Consider the following 22594-nt stretch of genomic DNA (forward strand, 5'->3'; position numbering starts at 1 on the left):
TCTCAATAATGTATTGGACACAACAGAAGTCTGAAGTGATGAGGACAGAACATGTCCATACCTGACATTTTCCATAGAAAAAGGCAGAGTCAATACTAGTGTTGTTACGTTCACCAACAATTAGTAAGATTCCCACCAGAAGTGTTGGGACTCTGAAAGAGCAAAACGCAAACAAAGTAACATATTTAGCATGGTCCCACTGATTCTACAGGGAAACATCTGAATTAACTTACCCCCATCCAGCTATAATAATAAATCCAATGGGAATCTTCACTGTTTCTCTCTTTCTCAACAGAAACAAAGAGAAAGATAGAAAACCTACAAAAAACAGCAAATGCCTTGTTTATTATTATAAAGGGAACTGATAGTCTAGAAATTCAATGTGATCTGCTCAATAACTAAGATATTCTTCTCAGACATTCAAATAGTCCAAAATTGTTTTTCTAGTTGTATTCTGAGAAAGTAAAATGGAAACACCTATTATCTTTTTAAAAATCATATTAATAAAGAAAAACTGAAGAAATTCCAGGACATTTATATTAGACATCTACTTCTAAATGCGCAGAAGGGTTCACAAGCACATAAAAGATGTCATAAAAACATTTAAGACATTTAAGAATTAACTAACTTCTTAAGGTATCAACAGCAGTTGTTCTAGACTGACAAACTGAAGTAACCAACAAATAACGCTGTATTCTGTTACAACATTTCTTTAAAAACTTTTTTGTTAAAGTTTTACGTATTTTTAGATATATAACTATATATTGGAGTCTCTTCTGGAACTGCCTATTCTATTCACAACTCAAAAGCTCAGCACCATTTCCCATGCTGAAGCAAAACTAGTATTTGTTAGGCTATACTAATCATTAGCTACCTATTTCAGCTAAACTAACAAATACAACTTACTCCACAAAAACACCACAAGAATTAAACCCTTATACTTCTGGACTCAAGAGCAGTATAAAAAGTCTCCTGAATACCCAAAGTCTCTTTCTGAATCATACATGTAAGGTTCTCCAAGCTTCTTGATGCATCTTTCAGTTCTGCCTATTTCAAGTAATCCCTTCATTAATCACTTACACCTGCAGAACACACATTGTTTTTAGGAATTACAATTGCCAGAGGAAAGAAATGTTAAAGCTACTTTGGTATTTCCCTTCATTCTGTATTTCCTACTTTTCTGAGGCACAAAGTTTTAAAATCTACTTAATACTGAATAATTAAAATCTTAAACTCTGCATTAATTAAAAATCACCAATAAGTTTTTAACTAGCTGAAGGGCAACCCACCCCATTCACTCTATTTGTAATTGCTTCTGCTTTGAGAGCAGGTTCTTGTCTTTTGTTACAAGCTAGCAAGGCTGCTGTGTCTAGCAAAGACAAAAAAGACCTGCCTCAGGATAAGCTTCCAATAGCAGAACCAGTGAGTCCAGCACTGCTAGTGTTGCAGCTTGGCACAGCTTACAAGATTGTGTATTTGTAGAACATGAACAAGTGAAAGGAACAACTACTCTGAAGAATATAATAAAATTATTTCAGTATAGTAATATTTTATTACAGTACCTAAGTTCTACCTAGAAAAATCATACCTGTCCACAGGTAGGTGCTATAAAGTGAGCTGTAGAGGAATATAAATACTAGGACCTGCACGGTGACGTCCTTCTCTTTAACAATGAAATTCCATACCACCATTCCAATGCAAGCAATAAACTGGAAGAAAGGTAAGATGTCATCATTTAAATTGGGAAAGGATGACAAGAAAAACTGAACACAGCATAATATAGCTATATTAAGCGTCAAAACTCCACCCCCAGATTTACTGGAGTGTGATTTTTATGAATTGCATAGTTCTCACAGCCATAAGGCAGTGCAGCAGTAAACTCAGTATTACATTTATGTTACTGACTATGGTACCCTATTTTCAGGAGGGATTTTTTTGGACAGCAATTATATAGCTCAGATAAACTGGGAGTAAGGTAAGTCCAAAAAAATATATAATCTTTATACATCTCATAATAAGTAAAACGTAAAGCTTCTGTTAAGTACAAACCATTTGTCTGAAATTATTTGGACACGAAGCTGAGGTCAACAGATGTTTGTTCAGCCAAGAATTATACAAGTTTTCACCCAGTAATACTGCATATACGACAGTTTTAGTACTGAAGGAATCTGGAAAGATAGGCTGAAATGTTATGGAAACAGTAATACAGTAGTTCAAGTTTTTTTTTTAAGATGAAAGCTAACTTTGCTGTTATAGACAAGAAGCACCTGCAACTCTCACGCATGACTTTTTTTTCAAATGTGACTCAATGATTAGACCTCAGAGAGTTTACTGTATTTTTCTGAACTACAGACCACTTCAGAAAGCATTACTGCACAGATATATTGCAAGCACAGGCTGCTCTCTCTGAATTTAACAGCAGTTGTGCAATTAGCTTCAAGGGAAGAAGGAACACGTACTCTATAGTTTTGTCTCAGTTTAAATAACAATTAAAACTATTCCAGAACTATTTGGCTCTGCCCTTCCCTAGCCACTAGCCATGCATTCCCACACCCCTTCCTTGCATCAGTACTGGTACCTCTCTGATCCTTCAGTGAGACACTTCAGGGAGCTACACCAGCATGGGGATTAGTTTTCTACTTAGCTCCTTGAATCAGGTCACCGTAGTGTCAAACACACGCTGCTGATGATCCTGGCATTGCTGACTTCAGATTGGCATAAACTGACACAGAAGCACACTCAACAGTATTGGGCAGTAACTTATAATACTAAGAATATATTTCAGAAGCCACTCTCCATTCTGATAGGTTAGAGTTCTGTTTGAAAACCATACTACCAGCAAGAACTATCATTTGCTTCAAGGCTGTATTTTAAGGCACAGAAATTGGACAAGTCACACATCAGATTCCCCTGCCCTCTACAGACGGCTACAAAGATACCATTGTAGAAACCAAACTTGTAAAAATGTTAAAAGTAAGACTAAAAAAAAAACCAAAACTCAGGCAACAGTGCTGTTCTTACTACTGACCTGAGCAACAAGTAGATTTGTTGTAATCATATGAGGAAGCTGTTTGTATTTCTTACTCAGAAGAACAACAATAAGAGACCAGATCTGTAACACACAAGAATAAATTGAATTTAAGAGTAAAACAAAACCCAAAAGAACAAGATGAGTATTCTGGTGCACTATGGTGAAATTAAATATACAACAAATCGTCCTGAAAAGTTTCTTAGCGACCTGACTACTGTAGTCAGCTCCAGACCATCTGCTACCAGACCCTACGCCTCAGCAACTACAGCCAGAAAAAGCAATGTATTTTTGTGTTCTTATGATGGTGAAATATTTGCAGGAAGCATCAAGAGCTTGCCTCTAGTGCACAGACGCCTGGTTGTTCCTCAGGACATAAGTAACCACAGAGAAGCCTGACAACTCAGAATTTAAAATTCCACCCCCTCCCCTGAATCTCCCAAAGTGACCATGACAGCAAGAGGCAATGTTCACTTGTGGCTTCCCTTGATGCACAGTTTCAAGACAAGAGGACTTCAGTAAAAGAACAACTTACGAAAATTCCAACTTCCTCCAACATGGATGTTTTTATTTAAACAAACAAACAAAACAAAGACACTATCCATAGTGCCTATAAAGCCAAAAAACAATTCACCTTGGACTTCTGAATTATCAACCCACTTTTTAAGAACTGTGCAACCAGAATTTCTAGAAAATGGATTTGATAAAGCTAAGTGAAAACTTCCAAGTTAAATGTTTTCATTAATATGCATTAATACTTCATTAAATAAATACTCACTGATGTTTCTGGAGCTGAACAAGACAAAACCAACACAACAAACCCAAAGCCCAAAAAGAACAAACTTTTAAGCCCTGCACTAGTGCTCTAATTCACTTACTCGTCTTTCTCTTCAGTGCAGCTTTCCAGCTCACCCACTGTTAAAGCAAGAAGATTTTTAACTCCTTCCTCATCCTTCTGCAACAGGATACAATGGGGAAATGAGAGTCATCTTATCATGACTCGATTTGCTGCTCATGTACTAATGCTACCCTGACACGAGAGTGCTTTTGTATTTCACTTCATCAACACCTACCAGAGAAATGAGGCTGACAATACTTATGTCAAAGCTAACATTCTGGAGTGCAGATGCCAGTGGGTTGGGGTCCATAGATGGAATGGTCAACAGCCACGCAGAAACATACATAATAGGTGCAGACACAAAAGTGCTTATCACCATGCCTGAGGTAATCTGCAAAAAGAGTCAAACAGAAACAAGAACAGAGTTAATCAGATCTCAAGCTAAATAATCTACTTTCAGGAATACAACCACTGGCAAAATTGTACCTTTGAATTAAACATACATAGACCTTTAACAAATCACTGAGCTGTTTCTGTAACAAACCACTTGGAATTTGAGCCAGAAAGTATCCATTTTATACATACAGTTAGACTGAAAATTTTAACAAGCTTCTGAAACAGTAGGAACAGAGTTCCCTACTGCAAATTCTTACAGAGCTTTTTCATGGGTGTCAATGACTAGTCTAGGCATGGATTTACAATGTCACAATTTACTTTTGGCTGCAAAGATTCATTCTGTAAATAAATAAGAAAATATGTAGTTATGCAAATACTAATACGCACCAATTAATGAGAAGACGCCACATATATTTACATTTAAATGATTTCTGTTTTGGCTTCTCATTGTCTTTCTGCTCTCTAGAATTTGCACAGTGACGGAAGTGTGAATTGTTACTGATACTACAGATACTACAGATCTCTGTTTTAAAGTGGTTTCCTGAGTTTGTTGGGCACAAAATTCTATCTTGTAAGGTTTACTTTCAGTGGCTTTTTTTCTCCTCCTTTTCTTTAAAAACAAAACAAAATCTAAACAAACAAAAAACAGGTAACATTAAAAACAAACGGAATCAACAGGAATGTTTTAATGTCAGTTCAAGTGGAAGAAAGGAAACAGTTACAAAAATTTGTATTTTAAGTTGAAGAGATAATTGATACCATCTACTATAAAAAAAAAGGTAAAACACATTTCTATCACAAGATTTAACTGAAGGGCAACACAACAGAATCAGTTAATGCACAAGTTCTGTAAGTTCTCAGCATTAAGCTAACACTGCTCCTACTGAAGTCAGTAACATAATTTCTGTTTTTCCTACAAAAACAGTAGCTCAAAGATAAGGTCTTTGGTGGGGGAAAAAAAGAAAATAAAAACCCAACAAACCCATAAAGATACAAGTTCTTTGTATTTAAAGTTATCCTAGTTCTTCCCACTAGAGTCACAAATAAGAAAAATATGAGGACTTTTTGATGAACATGTAATATCAAGACACTTGAGACATCAGGAAAAAGTACTTTGCTTAATTAATAATCTGAAATCTAATTTATATTTGAGACCTAGGGAGTACAAATAAATCCAAGAAGTCTATACTATAGAAAAGCAAATTCATCAAAAGTTAGTACATGTTTGGGAAAAGCTAACTACATACAATTCCTACTTCCATATTAAATTGACTTGCAAATATTGCGACACCAGGTGCTGCTGGAAAGACTCCATAAAGAAATGCATAGTTTGATAAACTGGTGTGGTTGACTACGCTGTCACTCTTGTCCAAGAGTTCCACCATTTCTCTACAGAGAAATGGCATCATAAGTCTGAAAAGAGAGGGGGGAAAAAAGTAGTTAAAAAAAAATATTACTCAAGCTATAGCAACAGACTTTCCTTTACTCAGAAAATGAACCAAACGGAAATTTAACACTCGTTTGAATACTATTTATGAAAAGCAAAATACTGACATCACTTTGAATGACTGCCTTGCCTTTGGCAAGGATAACCTTGCCAATGTTACCATGACATTTATCAGGTGCTTAAAAATTTTGTGCCACAAGTTAGACAAAAAAAAACCCCATACACACACACAAAGAAAAGGTAAATTTGACAACAAAGTCTGGGATATAAGCACATTCTCTGATTGTGCAGACACATTCTTTGTATAAACCTCAGATTTAGAAAGGTAAAATATAAAAACCCCCTAATTTTTCAACTGTTAATAGTAGCTAAAGCAGTCAGCAGCTTTGAAACTTAGACCACCTTTCTGCACGCTGTCTGAAATATAACAAGGGCTCCAGCTTAAGTATCCCATTCTGAAAGTTTTGGCCAGCAAAAAGATCCCTGCATCACTGCTATTCTGTTCACCTTTAGCAATAACCCAGATCTCACACAGACTCGCTCTGTAAGCCTTACACAAGCAAATTACATAAAGTCACCAGTAAAGCAAAGTGGTAACATTAAAAATATTTTTTTCTCATGCTCTTACAAAATTTGTCATTGAGCTGGTTTACAGACTAGGTCTTTAAGCCTGGCTAGTTAGTTGTATTGATACTCAAACGCATCTTCAAATTTTACAGGATAAACTTAGCTACCAAACAATTGTTCCATTATGTTAATTGTAGCTCTGTAGCAAATAAAGTATTTAGTTCACCAGTAACTGAGATATATTCAGGGGAAGATAATGATGGCATAAGTTCTAAATACAAGTTGTCTTTTATTCATGCTTAAAAGAAAGTCAGTTTAAGAGTGTAAAGCAACCATTTTTAAGCTTTTCCAACACAGCAGTTTCAATGATTTATAGACAAAGCAAGGAAAACCAACTAATTTAGAGATGCTGTGTGTAATCCAAAGAAAATACAAATACTAATCAAATAATACTTAAATTCACTCTTGTCTAACTATTTAACTAGTAAATTTTAATTGAAGCTACTAATTCCCCAAACACCCAATTCATGACAGATGGCCTCCGGGCAGTCCATGAAGCCACAGCACCCCCAAACTTTTTTCTCTGCAGGGCCTAAAAACAGGTTTGTGACATACAAAATTTCTTTTAAAAGTTAAGTGTTGAATGCTGCCAGAGTTTGGGAAGCACTCACCCAAAATCCTGGAAGTGAAACATACTATCACTATAACGATTTTGAGAGAAAAGTCATCTGACCAGTATATTCAGAGCTTAAAACATCTAGAGAACAAAATTATAAAAGTACATAAATCAGACTTACAGTTTAGCTGTGATGAGAAGGATCAGTGCAACAAACATACCCTTTGTCAGTTTTTTTGTTTGTCCCACCATGGTTAGTCCAAGGTAAAAAAGTGCAGAGCCAGAAAACGAACTGCCCAGTCCATCAAGGAAGTTTTCAAGGTATTCGGGAATTTTCTGGCCCAGAATAAAGTTTGAGGCAATTCCTATGAAGACCATGAATACAATTGGGTTCTGCAAAACTCGAAGGAGTGCTAGGCCCACTATTTTGATTTTGCTGTGTGACACAGTGCGATTATCCCTCCACTTCTGGATTTCACAGAAGATAAACCCAAGAGGGTTTAGCATCATAAGAGATATTGGAGCCACTAGGTAAATGTACTGGAGATATTCTGGGTAAGTGGTTTGATATAAAGCTTCAACTAGAAGACAGGAAATGAAAAGCGATGAGTGATAACATTTCAGCACAAAAATACATTAATATTGAAATTACGTTTTGTTGTCTGAAAACTAGAGAAAAATTATTTCATTATCCTTCAGAAGTAAATGCATTTACAGTCGGTATAAGATGATGTAGTAAGAGAAGTATGCCCAATCACCATTAGGTCACAGTCATCTAATGAACACATTAAAGATCAAAGATTAACTATCCAACACTATTTAATGATTCTATGAATATGGAACTTTTACAAGAAAAAAAAAACAAACAACAATCCCACACGCCCTTTGAGTCATCCCAGATGCTGGAAAAAAATGTGTTTTTTCTGAATTGCTTTTCCTCCCCAGAAACATGACAGCCGTGGAGAATTAGATGTGCCTTTGCAGGTCACAAGTTGCTTCTCATCTTAGGGGAGTCTCACATATCTGGAACTTAACCAGTTTTTCAGTGGATAAATCAGGTGTCATCTTTCTACACTGATGCCATACAACACAGCAAAGCAACAACCAAATAAAAAAATACACTAGCACATAATTATTAATTAATCTTCTGGGACTACTCAGGACCAGAGTTATCACCGTAGTTCTGGTCCCTCAAGGAACTTCAAATCATGAGCATTTGTTTCATTGCTACCACATAATTGTGAGTCAATGTAGAACTGCTTCTTACTTCAAGCTTGTACTAGCAGCACTTCCAAAGTCATGAAAAGACTCTTGAAAGATACACAAGATTCTATCCCAGGGTGAATTAAAAGAAATTATTTTTTTAAAGTAGGATTTTGTTTTCTTTCAATTACAATACCCTACATTAAGGGCAGGAGTCACTTGTAAAGCTGCAAGGTCTTGAATCCTGCCAAATGCAGATGGTTTTGGTCTCCCTATCATAATTTCAAGACTTTGTATTGAAAAATAGAAAAGGAAAAGGAGAAACAATGCATATGAAGCACTTTCTCACATAAGCGGTAAAATAACATTTAAATTGCCATCACTGCTTCGTGTTTGCATTTTAAATGCATTTTATAAACAAAGAGTTCAAATGAAATTATTTTTAAACTACTAGGTCTATACTGTTTTATTTCCTATATGTGTACTAAACAATTAATTCAATCTACCAGAATTGCTGTTTTTCTTGTTAACAACACAGAGCTTAGCTGTGTAAGAATGCCACATTAATTTTCCAGACTTCTTTGGAAAGATAATATTCACCTTTCACCTGCCTTATAGTGTTATTATTTCCAATACTTTTCAGAAATATGCAAAGTGATGCTTCCATTTTAGTTTTTCCTACCCAAGTTAGAAACACATTCTGTCGTAAAATCCTTGATAAACTGCTGAACAGAACTACCAAGTTTGTGGTTAGTTACTGCATTTAACAAGCCAGTTTTAAACACTGAATATATTCTGATAAATAAAACCACAACATGCGGGACACTTTTTATGTAAGTCAAATTTTCTAAAACCCCAAACATTAGAGTGATGCTTTTATGCTGCTTTATACAGAATGCCCATTTAAATCAAATGCAACTCAACAGAAGTCACACGTAAATAATGTCTGAGTGAAAAATGTAATAAATCATTATTTTTTGGCAAAGTGAAACTGTATACTTAATACATTATATTAAGCACTGTAAGTAATTTAACTGATGTATGAAGTCAATGCATTTTCCAGGGTAGCATAAGGTAGCAGTGTAGACTGCTAAGTCAGTGGGGGGGAGTGGGGGGGTGCTAATTAAGGAATCATTCTTAAGGAATCATTAAGACAGTGAAAATAATCCACGACTTCTATCTCTGATGAAAAATTTTCTTTTTATTTTAATCAAGGCACCTGCTTGCTGATCATAACAAAAACCTGAAATTAAAAGATATTTTAATACTTTTTTTAAAAAATCAATTTTCCACATCCCAGCTGCTCAAAATTACATATAAATCACACACTAGTTGTTCATGCTTAATACAGTTAGCACCATTAAAGTCATGGTAAGTGAGCCATCATCCACATAACACTTCTGCTACACCTATGCTTTAACAATACAGCACCAGAATGTAGATGAAGCTGTTTTGTCAGTTATATCATCTCACCTAGTAATAAAAACCAAACAGACAAAGCTTTCTATCATAGTAATTCTATTTATATTGGGGGTCTGCTAGCAAATCTCTGTACCAGTTGTTTTTCATTCCGAACCAACATCAGTTTGCAGTGTAGAACTGTGATTAGAAAAAAACCAGAGAGGTCATCTTTGAAAATTTAGTCTGTATTTTAATTTTCCTACATGCAAATCTTTGCTCAACAGCCAAAACCAGCATAGTGATTATTAAAGAAAAAAAATTACATGGGATGAAAACTCAGGACATTATTTAAGAGTTCAAACTGCCTTTTTAAATAGTGTTATTATAATACACAGATTTGTCAATACTGATTTTTTTCCTTTACAAATTTCAGCTGAAGCAGCCTTTAAAATATATTTCCATTAAAAGATCAGGTTTTGCTCAAAATATTACCTATTATCATACGTAAAAAGAAATAAGTGAGGCATTCTTTGTTGCCTAGTCCTACAAACCCTTCAGAGAAGCCATCACCAGTAAAACATCTGCACACCTGGCAGTATGAACCAAACACTAGTGAAAGTTTGGAGGTGGGAGAAGGGAAAGGACAGGAAAGGAAATAAACAGCTCTGAGAAATTAACAACCTTTAAGTGCCTACAACATTACTGTTGCGTTAAGTATTCCAGTAAAGCTCTTAGTGAACTAAATGTTGTGAATCTGGCTAGACTGTACATAGAAGATATATGAATCATATTTTAGAAATCATTAAATACTTGAAGAAAAATGCAATTTGGCAAGAAAGTCACTCAAAGTAGAAAGAAGGTTTTAACTAGAAGGATACAATGGAAATACGCTCAGACAACCTCAAAATAGGAAAAAACAAAACACCCTAATTGGCATTTTAATCCAATACCAAGAAAAAGAGACATGATCCTCACAGCCTTATTTGTGATACGCTTCTGATTTCTCTCAAGAGGAATAAATCTCAGGAGATGCAACTGAGGGAAACATGGTATTTTCATCCAGGGAAAAAAAAGCTTGCAATCACATTTGTCTATATTTTACACATATCCAGCAAATTTGAAGCAAGTACAGAAGATTCAAGATTCTCCTCAGTATACTGCCCTGGAGTAGGGAGAATAAAACTGCCAACTCCTCAAGTAATCTAAAATATGGAGCTGCCTGTTGCTACATATAATCTGGAATGGCATTTTTAAGCTTCCTTTTTGTAACTGTATTTTTTCAGTTCGGTAATCAAATATCTTGCTTTTTGCTTCACTAGAACAAACTTGTTTTCTTTTTTTCCTTAACCTTGTGATCTGAAGAGAATTTGAGAGGCACAGAATATTTTCTCTTCAGGGAGCAGCAAACAAATAAAACATAGTCCAGGCATCCTTTCCAAATGCCTTCCACTTGAGGTGTATTTTGAAGATTCTGATACCTGCAGTGTGTATTCCCACACCAGCCACACAGGTCAGCGTGGCAGAGGCAGCACTGAAAGCTAGACTGGCACAGAACCACCTCCAAAGGCTGGTAAAGAAGTGCTGCAGTTTTCATCTGATTTACTTTAACATAACAAGATCACATAGACAACAGTAGTTGGATTGTTTTAAATTCTGCCTCATTCATACCAGCTGACAGTTTTCTTCCCTTACATGATCGGAGGTCAAGAAACATGACTTGAGAAATGGCTTAGATAGCTCCTAACTTCAGTTCAGAAGTAAATTTCAAATTATGGAAAAAAACCACAAACATGCCTAGAACACTAGAGAATAGTTTTAAAGAAGAAAGCATAAGGAAATACTTACCTATTGGATATCCCAGTGCAAAGTCATTGCTTTGTGTAGCAAAAATAGGAAACAAACCTGCTTTGCTAAATCTGTTCTCGGGACTGGCTACCAACAATGTTAAAACGCAGACTAAGAAAAACACAGCAGCTTTGGCAACCAAAATACTGTACAGGAAGGACCAATTCACATTAGAAAAGTTAAGTACCACCATGTTTTTGAACAGTAGAGCTGGGAGTGCAAAACGGGACACAAAATTTCCCAGTCCTTTGGCCTGAGTTGTTGTGATAATGTTGGCTCTTCCAGCTATGTAGCCACAAAGAATTATTCCAAAGCATTCTAACAGGGCTGGGAAAAGCCTGCTTATTGACATAGAAGGAGTACCACCAGTGGTATTGAGTCCAACTTGTCCAGGCAAAGAAATAGACATATTAGCTGAAGATGAGAGGTTCTTTGTGTTGAAATCTGAATAGCTATCCATTTCCTTTGACCACCTCTTCCAAAAGAAGAGCTTGAAATGATCTCATCTGTAAAAGAAAAAAAGATATTTATTAACTTCCAAAACTGTGTTTGTGAATATTTATGGTATCAGGCTCGCTGACAGAAGAGTTTACACTTACAATTGCATTACAAATAATAAGACAAATAAGTAGCTACAGAGAAACAACTCTGAGAAAGAAGAATGCTGAAAAATCATTCCATACAGACATCATCTCAACACATATCTTCTTCTCACAAGTCCACACAATTCGACAATTGATAGAGGCTAAAAATTCCCAAAGAAATTTGAGGGTAACACTGAAATACTAAAACTAAATGTAGATTGGGCATTCAGAAAGCAAAAAAACCCATCAGAAGGAAAGGAGATATAACAAGGATTTTTTTTTGTTATTTTTCTATGATCTAAACATCATTTAGAATAAATTACAGCCCTTCAGAACTTTCCAGTCATTGTTTCAGAAAACAGTAATAGCTAAACTCCCAGTGTACATTCCTTGTTTTCGTGGACTACCATGACAAGCCTAATTAACTCTCTAACAGGAAAGCATGAGACTCTTTACACACTTGTTAGCGGCTTGTATCCTTCTTACCTCCTCTGCTCACTGTCAAGTCCCAAGTGCAATTCTCACATACTCTTTGCTTTGGACTATCCAACTGTTAGGTTTATTTTCTAACTCCTTTTGTTTGCCCCAGGACATCTTATCTCAGGTCCTCCCTAAACCATGTCCTACTTGGTTCTTTTTCCTTCACAGTAAAGATACACTTTAAACTCCCAACATTGAAATCCCATCCTTGACCTCCCTTAACTACCTATGTTCACCTCTGCTTCATGCATGGCTGGGAGTCACAAAATCCTGAGAGGTCCCAGAATTGGTATTCCATTTTCATCCTTTGTGACCATCATACACTTTTATCATAATCATCGTCATCTTGAAATTTTGTCCTTCCTGTACCTTTTGTAATTACAGCTCCTCCTAATTCTCCTATCTCTACTTGTTCCTATAACATTTCCTTGGGAGGTTCCCTCTAAACTTCTGTGGGTGCTTATTGGGCTCCTTTCTTGTTCCTCTTTTGTCTCCCTACATCCTCTGCCTGTGTACTTTCATAAGCATTTACTCAATTATAAATAGATGAGTCACAGATCTTTCTAAATTAGACCTATCTTCTTCCCTCAAAACTATCATTTCAGCCTGTCTCCAAGATCTCTTTTGTGAATATCCTGCTGTCAGTTCAAGTCCAATGACCCTGAAGCTGTTCTCCTATTCTCCCAAAAACGTCCCTCAGTTACTCTGTGCCATATATCTATTTTCCTAGAGGTGAGTGACAAAGATTTAAAAAATCCCCTCATTTGAGGGAAATGCAAATTACTGAACTCATTCATCTATAACTCTGTTGCAAGAAAAAAATCTTCATAGCTTATCAGTACCAGGTCTTTTCTTGGATATCCTTCTACAGGCCCATTCTCCACACACCAAAAAACCCCTGCTTTCATATTCTTTTACAGTCTAAGATTATGCCTCTTAATCTATCATGGAATAAGAAGAGGAATAACCCTTAAAAGAACATAGGCACCATGCAAGGAAGATAAATTTGACCAAGAATTGTAGCTTCTCCATCCTGGCATAAAAACACTTGGCAAGGTCCTCTCCACCTTCAAGAAAGACTGAGAGATCAAATCATCATCACCCTTCAAGCTTGTAGCTTGCTTTGCACAACTTTGACCTCTCCCAATGTTTCAATACCATGTGCTAATGATGCACTTTCCAGTTAACAAGGGATCCACACATGACATGGTGGCCAATGATCTAATTCATCATGCTATTGCTTACCCATACTCCTACACACAATTCTTTAGGCCTGTAACATTGACATTTAAGTATGCATTAAATCAAGTATTTATGTACAACTGATATGTCTTGTGACTCCTGATCTTCACTTGTTACCAGCAACCCCCTTTGAAATGCCCGACTATAACACAGCAGGTTCTATATGCGAGTAGACATGTAAAGCCTACAAATCAGATGGAGAGAGAAGACATCAAACACCAATATTCAGTGGTCAATAGCAAGGTCTTGCCAGAAACAGATACGGCTTTGGTGATACAGCTCTGAAACATGTGCAGTCCATCAGCTAACTCTACATATAAAATTTTGACAGAACTATGTCCTAAAGTACTCTGGAAAGGAAGTCAAGATAATTTACCCCATTTTGTAGAGATAGAAACTAAGGCTAAGGCAGACTGATTTGCCATAAGCCATTTAACATACTTGGCAATGCTGAGATTCCCAGTTCCCAAACCAGTGCTTTGTACAGCATGACGGCTAGATCTGTGCAAATTAATTCCCAGCCTCTTTGTATCCTATCCTCGGGGAATAGAGAACTCCTAACAGCCAGGTAAATAAGCAAGTAAATCAAGTCAGAGCAAAGGTGAGATCTTGTATGCTCTATTTCACACACTGGTATCCAGCATACAGGTATTCACATATAGCATAAACTTTTTGACTCATTACTTTTATTTATGCCTGAGGCATTTAGTAAGCAATCCTACAATGCTGTTGTAATTTATCTGGACTGAGCAGCTACACTATCCAAATCTGTCCAGTAGCCTTGACTACCTCTTCTCTCAAGGCAAATGAGTCTCACTCCAAGTAGGGCCTATTTTAAAGTTAGTCTTTTTCTTACATTGTAAATTATATATTTGCCTAGATGTATTCGGCCTAGGAGCCCAAAGCACCATCTGCCACAGAACGATGGAAAAAAACTTGCCGTAAATAAAGCACACAACAAACCATTTCTTCTACCAGCAAAACTGAAGGAAGTTGTTGGGATTTGCAACATGTCCAAAGAGGATCAGAGACAGATTTCCAACACTGAATTTTTGAAAGAAGCCAGGCACATGCTGCACTACCTGCAAGGTGAAAAGCAGGTTTTTGGCACAGCCCCACCTCAAATTCTTCAAGGTTGCAGCCCTGCATAGAGGGAAGGCTCCCAGCAAAGCAACAGGTTCAGCCTACTCCCTGCTCTGTTGAGGTATTTTTTCAGCAATAAGATAAACATGAAGCTTTTTTTGACCAAACGCAACATTTGATCTGTAGTAGAAGCGTACTTTGGCTGTATTTATCCTTAAATTCTGCCATTCCTTCTCATCCCCCATGCCTTCCTACTCAAGACTATCTTTTACCACCATATAAATACTAATGACAAAATAAATTTATTTTCTGATATTCTTACTCACAAAAGCCACAGTCTGCATACAGCAGTATAGACTTTAACCACTATAACATCTCCCTCCTCTCTTTCTCTCCTGAAAAGGGGTTTGAGCTATCCAGGCTTTTTGCTTGCACAGACTAAGCCTTCACAGGCAAGTCTATCAATACAGCTACACAAGCCCATACTTCTAAACCAAAATTGTGCCTAAATTAAACCCGTCTCTTCCGTCTGTATTAAAATCATTATTTCTCCTTATAAAATCACTACAAAATATAGAAGTACTCTTGTCCCCAAAATAAATATGCAGAAGACTGACTCTCTAGTTCTATCAGTCAGTAGCACATGCTTCTTCACTAGATCAAAACTGACATGGATATACACCTACACATCCTACAACCATCTTTTGTACAGTGCCACAAATACTCCTGCAGCCTTCCTTCAGGCTATCTTCACCTTGATCTTCATTACAAGAGGGCTTGTAAAGTCAGTTAGCCCAATTTTTGGTGAACCACATCAGTTTCAAAGACAGAAACTGCATCACAGTAAAGCTGCTACTGGCGCTCCTCAGAGGGCTTTGAGTGTGAATCATCTCTTCAGCTCAAGAGATGCACACATCCCAAAACATTCACATTTAACGCAGATTATTTACTGCAGAGCTGTGGGTATTTTCCGCAAATGCAAGCTCTTGCATAGCATGCTGCTTAACACAGCAAATACATCTCTTGGACCCTTTTGCTCTAGAGGATACATGCATTTACATAACTGTTGTGAGATTATGTAATGACTAATTGCAGATTTAGCATACAGCCTTATCACACCTGGGGCTTAACTCAAACTAGCATCTCACATGAGTGAAAATGTCTTCAATTCACAGTTCTTAATGAAATCAAAGATATAGATCTGATGCAAAACCAAAACTTTATATATTCTGCACAGAAATTCATCTGTTCTTACAGCAGATGTAACAAATTAACTGGTCAAATGACACTAAAATAAGAAAATATAACAGTCCAAGAGGAAAGCACTTAGCTTGGACTCCACAGGACACATGATTTGTGGTTACCCCTTCAGGGTCTGAGGGTTGATTTGAATCCTTGAAAACTCAGGCACAGCTGCATTGTTGGGAACAACAGGCCAATGAAGAACAGAAGCTTTTAGGAATAATGCTGCCTTGTCTGTTGCCAACTGTGTCAAGCGTAGCTGCTTGCAGCCAGACTGTCAGCTTGCGTTCGTAAGGAAGGACAGTGCAGCCAGCATGAGAGGAAGCCTGGTATGAAGACCAATGATAGACAGAGAGCAAGGAACAAGTGCAGTTTACAACTCCCTTGAAACAAACTGGAGTACTGATATTTGCCCAATTCTCTAAGAGGTTGTCAATATTTGCAAAGTGTTAAAATTCACCAGACCAGAAACTGAATTCCCCAACAGCTGTGAGTTAAGCAACATCAGGTTCCTCTCTGAGTACTGAAATAGAGAAGTCATCTCCTTTTCCAGTGAAAATGAAAATCCCTTTCATCTTCTTTTTAAATGAAAGCCAAAGACAGGATGAGAAAATAGAAGAGATACCTCTACGTACATCATCTTCTCTCGGGTCTCTCACTCTCAAGCTTTCAGCTTGATAATCACTCTCAGGATAATTCTGGTGACACCGGCAAGGCTGTGCATGTTGTTCATAAATTATATCCCACAATGTGACCTCATTTCCTACTTTAATGCAATGCAGAAACATCCCAAGGATGACACATTATTTTATTCAGGAGGCTGAAAGTGGAATCGGGGCAGGAAGATCTGCCATTTATGGCAGCTCTCACACCTCATCCTCAACTCAGATAAGAATGTCACCACATGCATGTTCGCACTAAAGTTTCTACAGTAAATCAAAGAGGAAGCAACTTCAGAGAGTTATAATGCTAAAAGTGAGAAGTGATTTCTGCAGTACCTATTGCTGCAAATAAACCGCAATTTTTACTTCTCTCTCTACAGTGCTAAGAAAGCAGATACAGGATAATATTGTAACAGCAATTAATTCCAGAAGTGGGCCACCACTAGCTTGAAATTCAGACAATGTGACAAGAAACATCAGACCTTAACTGCATCTGAGCAGGTGTTCTTGAAGATAACATTTCCTTTTTTTCTTTTTCTTTTCTAAGCTATCATTACAAGAAAGCAGCAGGACAGCAGAGAAGCCACATGCACAGGAAGCCCAGCAAAGCCAAGGCCTGCCCTGAGCACACAACTGGAAGAGTTCACAATAGCAACACTTAAAACTACACTAAAATTTGTCAGTGTGGGTGTTCAGACAAGACCAAATGAAGCAACTGTTGCCAACAGTACTAAATACTATGCCAGAAAAATGAATTAAAACATACCTTCCTTTAATTTTCAGTTAGGCTCATCTTTGGAGTTGTCAAAAGATAGGTATGTATTTTTGAAGCAAATGGTAAAACATTTTTCAAAATACTGGCTACATTTTCTTGCCAGTAGCCCTTAAGAAGTGCCTCACTTACTCACTTGCCAAATAGGGACGCAAAATCCTTTGACTTACAGCGTGGAAGCCACAACAAAACAAATGCCTCCCGCCCGGCCCCGTCCTTGCCCATCGCTGTTCTCCTTTCCACAGTCACCCCAGCTACGAGCACACAGCGTTTTCACTCAGAAACACCCGAGAGTTAAAAAAACAACAGCACCGTCCTGTGTGACAACTGTCTCATTAGAAAGTAAAGCTAGAAGTCGGGGGAAGGAGCGGACAGCTTACCTACTTGGCTTTCGGCAGGCCGCTCCGCACAAGGGTACGTGTAGAGGATTTGCACCCTGCCAAGGTGAGAACCTCTCCGAGGCCGAGGCCGCCGGTACCGAGGCCGAGGAGGGGAGGGCTGGCCCGGCTCGCCCCGCCAGCAGCAGCCCGGCACTCGCAGCCGGCTCAGCACCCACCGGCCCCAGCCCCGGGGCCTCCGCCCCGGGGGGAGCGCCGCCGCCGCGCACCGCCCCCCGCCGCCACTCGCCCAGTGCGCCGGAGGCCAGGCAGGGCTGGCCGTCTGGCGGGCAGGGGCGCTGGGCTGCGCGGCGGCCGCCGGCAGGTGGGAGGGATCAGCCGCAAGATGGCGGCGGCGCGCAGAGGGGCCTCTCCGCCGCCGGGCGAAGACCTTCGCGGCGGCGGGCGGGAAGGCGGTCGGACCTCGACGCGTCCTGTACACCCAGGGCTTCACCCGCTCTTGGGAGCCGCCTCCCCGGGCGAGAGCGGAACAAGTTCCTGCCGCCTCCGGCTTCTACCTGGGGCAGACCGGGCTGTCCGCCGCCACCTGCCCTCAGCCGGGCCCAGGCCCGGCCTGCGGCGAGGCGCTGCCTCCCCGCCGGGCTGAAGAGGCTCGGGGCAGAGCCTCCGCTCACAGATGTGAGGCAAAACACAGTCCCCGGCTTCGGCAGAGGCCACCGTGGGGCTCACCGACACCTATGTGCCCGAGCCAGGGCTTCTCAGCTCAGCATGGGCCGATAGCGGGGCTGGCTCCCCACCTTCTGCTGGTGCGAGGGCAGCCCCGATCCCTGAACTTACTACACTAATCTCCACTTATTTAGCAGTTAGAGTGCTTAGAAACAGAAATAAAGTGCCATGGTTTTCATATGGTGTCAGTTCCTCAAGCCTGGTAAGACAGCAAATGATTTCCCCAGTAAAAACTAATAGCTGGCAATAGCCAAGTATTTTGCTGAAAAAGAGGATCCAGTTTTCTCATGGCTTCCTGTTTTTAATGCAATTGAGGAGGCAGTGGTTCAAGCTGCCCATTTTCTAAGAACTAAGCCAGATATCGCTACCTCAAAAAGAGCAAGTGTGAGATTCTGTCTGTTGTATACTTCCGCAGTTTATTTGACCCAAACCAGCTTATTTTGTGCCAGGCATATGGCAATAGGAGTCCTACCAGGAGGAAGTGAGCTTTCCTGGCAGATGCGATGCCATCCAGAGTCTGTGTGCTCAGGAGCTTTCCCTTCCATCCAAACTGGCAACTTTAAGCAAAGAAAGAGCCGTTCCTTTTCCCCTTCTGTGTAACATCCAGAGGAGACCAAAACAGAGGGGAAGGGAGAACTTTCTCAGCCAAAAAAGGTGTACGTGATTGGCAATTTATGAAGTGCTGTCTCAGCTATGATCTAATAAATTTGCCCATAGTTGGTTCAGTTTACAGGGTCTACTGTCAAAATACTTACAGGAGCCTTACCAGAAACAAATCAGATCTTGTATATTAAGAGCAGCAATCTCAGTAGTAACAAGAAAAATAACACTCAAGGGAACTAAATGAGAGGAAAGAGTTAAGAAAATCCCATGAGGAATTCAGACAGGGATAGAAACTTGGAATAAAAATGACTGTTGGGAACTTTGAGAAGGTACTATATTGTTGATACTGTATGTCTGCTTTCATTTTCATTTAAAGGTACTGATGCTTAATTGGTTAATTTTTGTGTTGCTGCATTAAAAATTTATACACTTAATACAGACCCCAGCTGACGTTTAGCAACAATGCTGACGCAGAAGTCGGCACCTACCTCCTCTCTGCCTCTCATGCCTGCCCCATCCTCTCTCCATTGGGCCAACATGGCCCAACTGAAACATCAGTGAGGGCCTGTACCAAAGCTGTGCCAACAAATGTATGTTTGTCACTTGAAGGTGGTACAGCCTGTTAGGTAACACTCATGTGTTGTAACATTAGGGTGAGACTTTTTTTGGTGCAAACACTAATAAAGAAGGCTCTTTTGTTAATTTATTCAATGTTAAAGTTTTTCTGTTTATCATCTGACAAAGGCCACTTTGAAACTGATTTGGACTAGTTTTCAGAAGTACAGTATAACGGGATCTTTCAGGGTTTTTTTTCTTTCTGCCTTGCACTCTTCACTGTAGAAATGACATGCCTTAGAGGGACAAGCTCTGGGGAGTAGCAAGGGAGGAGTACCAGACTGTGCTAAGAAATCTTGGTAAGAATTTATGTCTTCCCTTCTCTTGAACTCATTTCTTCCTCTTAAAAAGATCACTAGTGATTCAGCATTTAATAAAGAGTTCTAAAATATTATCATCCCTCAGTGCATTATTTTACAAGAGCATACATTTGGCTGGATAGGCTGCTCATTGATCGCTACTGATACCCACCAGCCAACAGCATGTTTTTCCAGGGGATGAGCAGTTACAGGAGCCTCTCTCCTGTATATTTCCATCTCAGCTCTAGCACGCATGTGCTCCTGGATCAGGAAAGTGCACTTGACCTGGGTCTTGTGTTTTCTTTCGGGGAACACCAAGGAACAGAAATACTCAAAAGTATGAAACTGTAGTACCAAAGGCACATGATGGTGTGAAAAATACAGTAAAATTCAATTTGGAATTTAGATTAATTATTTAAATAAAGCTGTGTGAAATATAGCTGCTCTCTAAGAAAAGATAATGGAAAACTATACGCAAGGAAGTAAATAATTAGGACTTAATATAGCATATTTCCTCTGATTAAATTTTTTTAACATATTATAAGCAGCCTAGGAAATATCTGTCATTGACATGCAGCCATTTCTGAGATGAACAAAGAAGAGCACCAGGGTTTGACCCCACAACCTGTTAAGAAACAGGAAATCTTTGTTAACCAGACTGCACCACCAGAACAGCACCATGAGTAACTAAACTACTGGATTACACAACCAGTTCTCCACTTAGTTGGAAACTGTTAGGAACACAGTTTGTTAGCATGTTTTGAACCTGGATAGTTAGCAATGATAACTTCGTTGGAGCCAAGAATTCCTTCTAAAGCAGTACTGAATACACAGGATACTCCTGCGTAATCCCAGAAGTCTGTACAAAGTCCTTCTTCCCAGAACAGCAAAGGACAGTATCTTCTCACTGTTCGACATCTTACCAACTCACCTGATACTTAAGCAAAGCTCTGTAGACTTTTTCCTTTGAGCCATATGTTCTTCTCTGGCCTTGAATGTATCTTTGTTTTGGGTGGAGCCTCTTTGTGTTCCAGCACCTTGAGTTTATAAGAGTTTACTTTCCTTTTAAGTTGTTTGTAAACTAAGGGTGACAGTCATGGACACCAGCTCTCATGGAATTTCACCCAACCCATAGAAATATCAAAACTCCTTCCTGCATTAATGAAAAAAACCCAACATTTGGACTAGTGATGACCATAGCTATAATAGTGTGACTAATGTACAGGAGAGGCAAGATTTTTGTCTACAAACTGCTGATCACAACTACCCTCCACCACTGGCCACTCAACTTCAGCAGTTTAACTGTAGATCACAGAAAGCACCTTCACTGGTGTTGCAAAGCCAAGCTTTCCAATAGCTACTAAATAAATATAAAACTGAAAGTTGTCCTCAAAATCTTAATTTGTTCCTCTTGAGCATTCCCGTCATGTAATAAAAAACTGCTTTCCCCCTTGATTTCTGTTCTATTTTCATTCAAATAGGATGTTTCCATCCATTTACATGCCACTAAATTTGTCAGCCGAGTGTATGGGAGACAGTTCATGCTTTCTGAGCTGGGCAACAGCTCAACCAGTGGAAAGCAGCTGGAGCAACTATTACATGAGTCGTTGTGCTGACTTGTGGCTTTCATCATACTCATTTACCTGTGACAATTACATGTATACAGGCTGGCCCCACACAGGAGCTGCAAGATGCTTAACCCTCTCAATCAGAACAGGCTTCAGAGAGTTTAACTTCTAAGATCTAGAAGTGACCATACACAAACATATTTTTCAAAGGCATACAACTGAGCCAATTTGGACAGATTTTCAGGGGATCACAAATGTATCTTTGTACTTGATGTGAAGGCTACTTTACTGGTAAACTGCAACCACTTGTTACAGAGCCTGAAACGCTGGAGTGTTCTGAAGAAAAGCCCTCAAGAATTTACTGTAACCAACTACATTTTTCCATTTTGTTTCTGAAAATACTGAAAGTAGTGGTGTGGTTTTTTTTTTTCTAGAAAGAGTCAGAGAGCTAGCGTGGAAGTTGTAGCCAAATTGTTAGGGTACAGTGATAACTGAAAGACAGCACTGCCTTATAATAGAAGCGGGGGTAATTGAAAATGTAGCACCAACATCTCTCTAAATAACCTCTCAGTAGCATATTACAAAAAAGTGACTTTTCCAAGAATGGGGGGAAATAAGAATACAGAGATGAGCAGGCAGCAAGAATGTTGGCAAATGCATCAGGAAGAAATCTGTCTGGAAATCTACAGGTATAATCTCAGTGCGATTTCCAGACAGCTATGCACCTAGTTTTCAACAGCATGAAAAAATTCTAAATATCTTACTAACACAATAATTACAACAATGGGTGGGGAGACTAGCACTTCTTAGGTAATCTCCTTAGATTCAATTACAGGAAAAATACTTACTCAATGCTCCTTTGCTATTGACAACAGGCCAAATTTTATATGAAAATTGGAATTATGCCTACAAACAACATGCCATAGCGACTCTAGTACTGGAAGAAGTTCTGTTATCATGCTGCTCACTGCTTACCAGGTAAATGGATGATATAATGCACAAGGTAAGGACCTGTGCTCAACCTCTGTTAAATTTTCTT

The 22594-nt window shown here is 38.8% G+C and overlaps 1 protein-coding gene across 3 annotated transcripts in view; it reads right to left on the reverse strand.

Moving 5' to 3' along the window:
- The window catches only part of GPR155 (G protein-coupled receptor 155), a 29769-nt gene extending 11634 nt beyond the window's left edge, over positions 1-18135 (reverse strand). The window contains exons 1-9 of one of the 3 annotated variants that reach the window (XM_064451630.1): positions 17791-18135; positions 11342-11847; positions 7074-7473; positions 5510-5675; positions 4102-4257; positions 3029-3112; positions 1589-1709; positions 234-318; positions 62-152 (exon numbers count right to left, since the gene is read on the reverse strand). In XM_064451630.1, the coding sequence (XP_064307700.1) occupies positions 62-152; positions 234-318; positions 1589-1709; positions 3029-3112; positions 4102-4257; positions 5510-5675; positions 7074-7473; positions 11342-11801 (1563 nt within the window). In that variant the 5' untranslated portion in view covers positions 11802-11847; positions 17791-18135. Of the gene's footprint in view, positions 1-61; positions 153-233; positions 319-1588; positions 1710-3028; positions 3113-4101; positions 4258-5509; positions 5676-7073; positions 7474-11341; positions 11848-17786 lie in introns of all 3 variants that reach the window. The other 2 variants (XM_064451632.1, XM_064451629.1) reach the window with 2 other exon arrangements.
- Positions 18136-22594: the final 4459 nt, after the last annotated feature.

Source organism: Phalacrocorax carbo, chromosome 5 (genome assembly GCF_963921805.1).
Source record: "Phalacrocorax carbo chromosome 5, bPhaCar2.1, whole genome shotgun sequence".
NCBI lineage: Eukaryota > Metazoa > Chordata > Aves > Suliformes > Phalacrocoracidae > Phalacrocorax > Phalacrocorax carbo.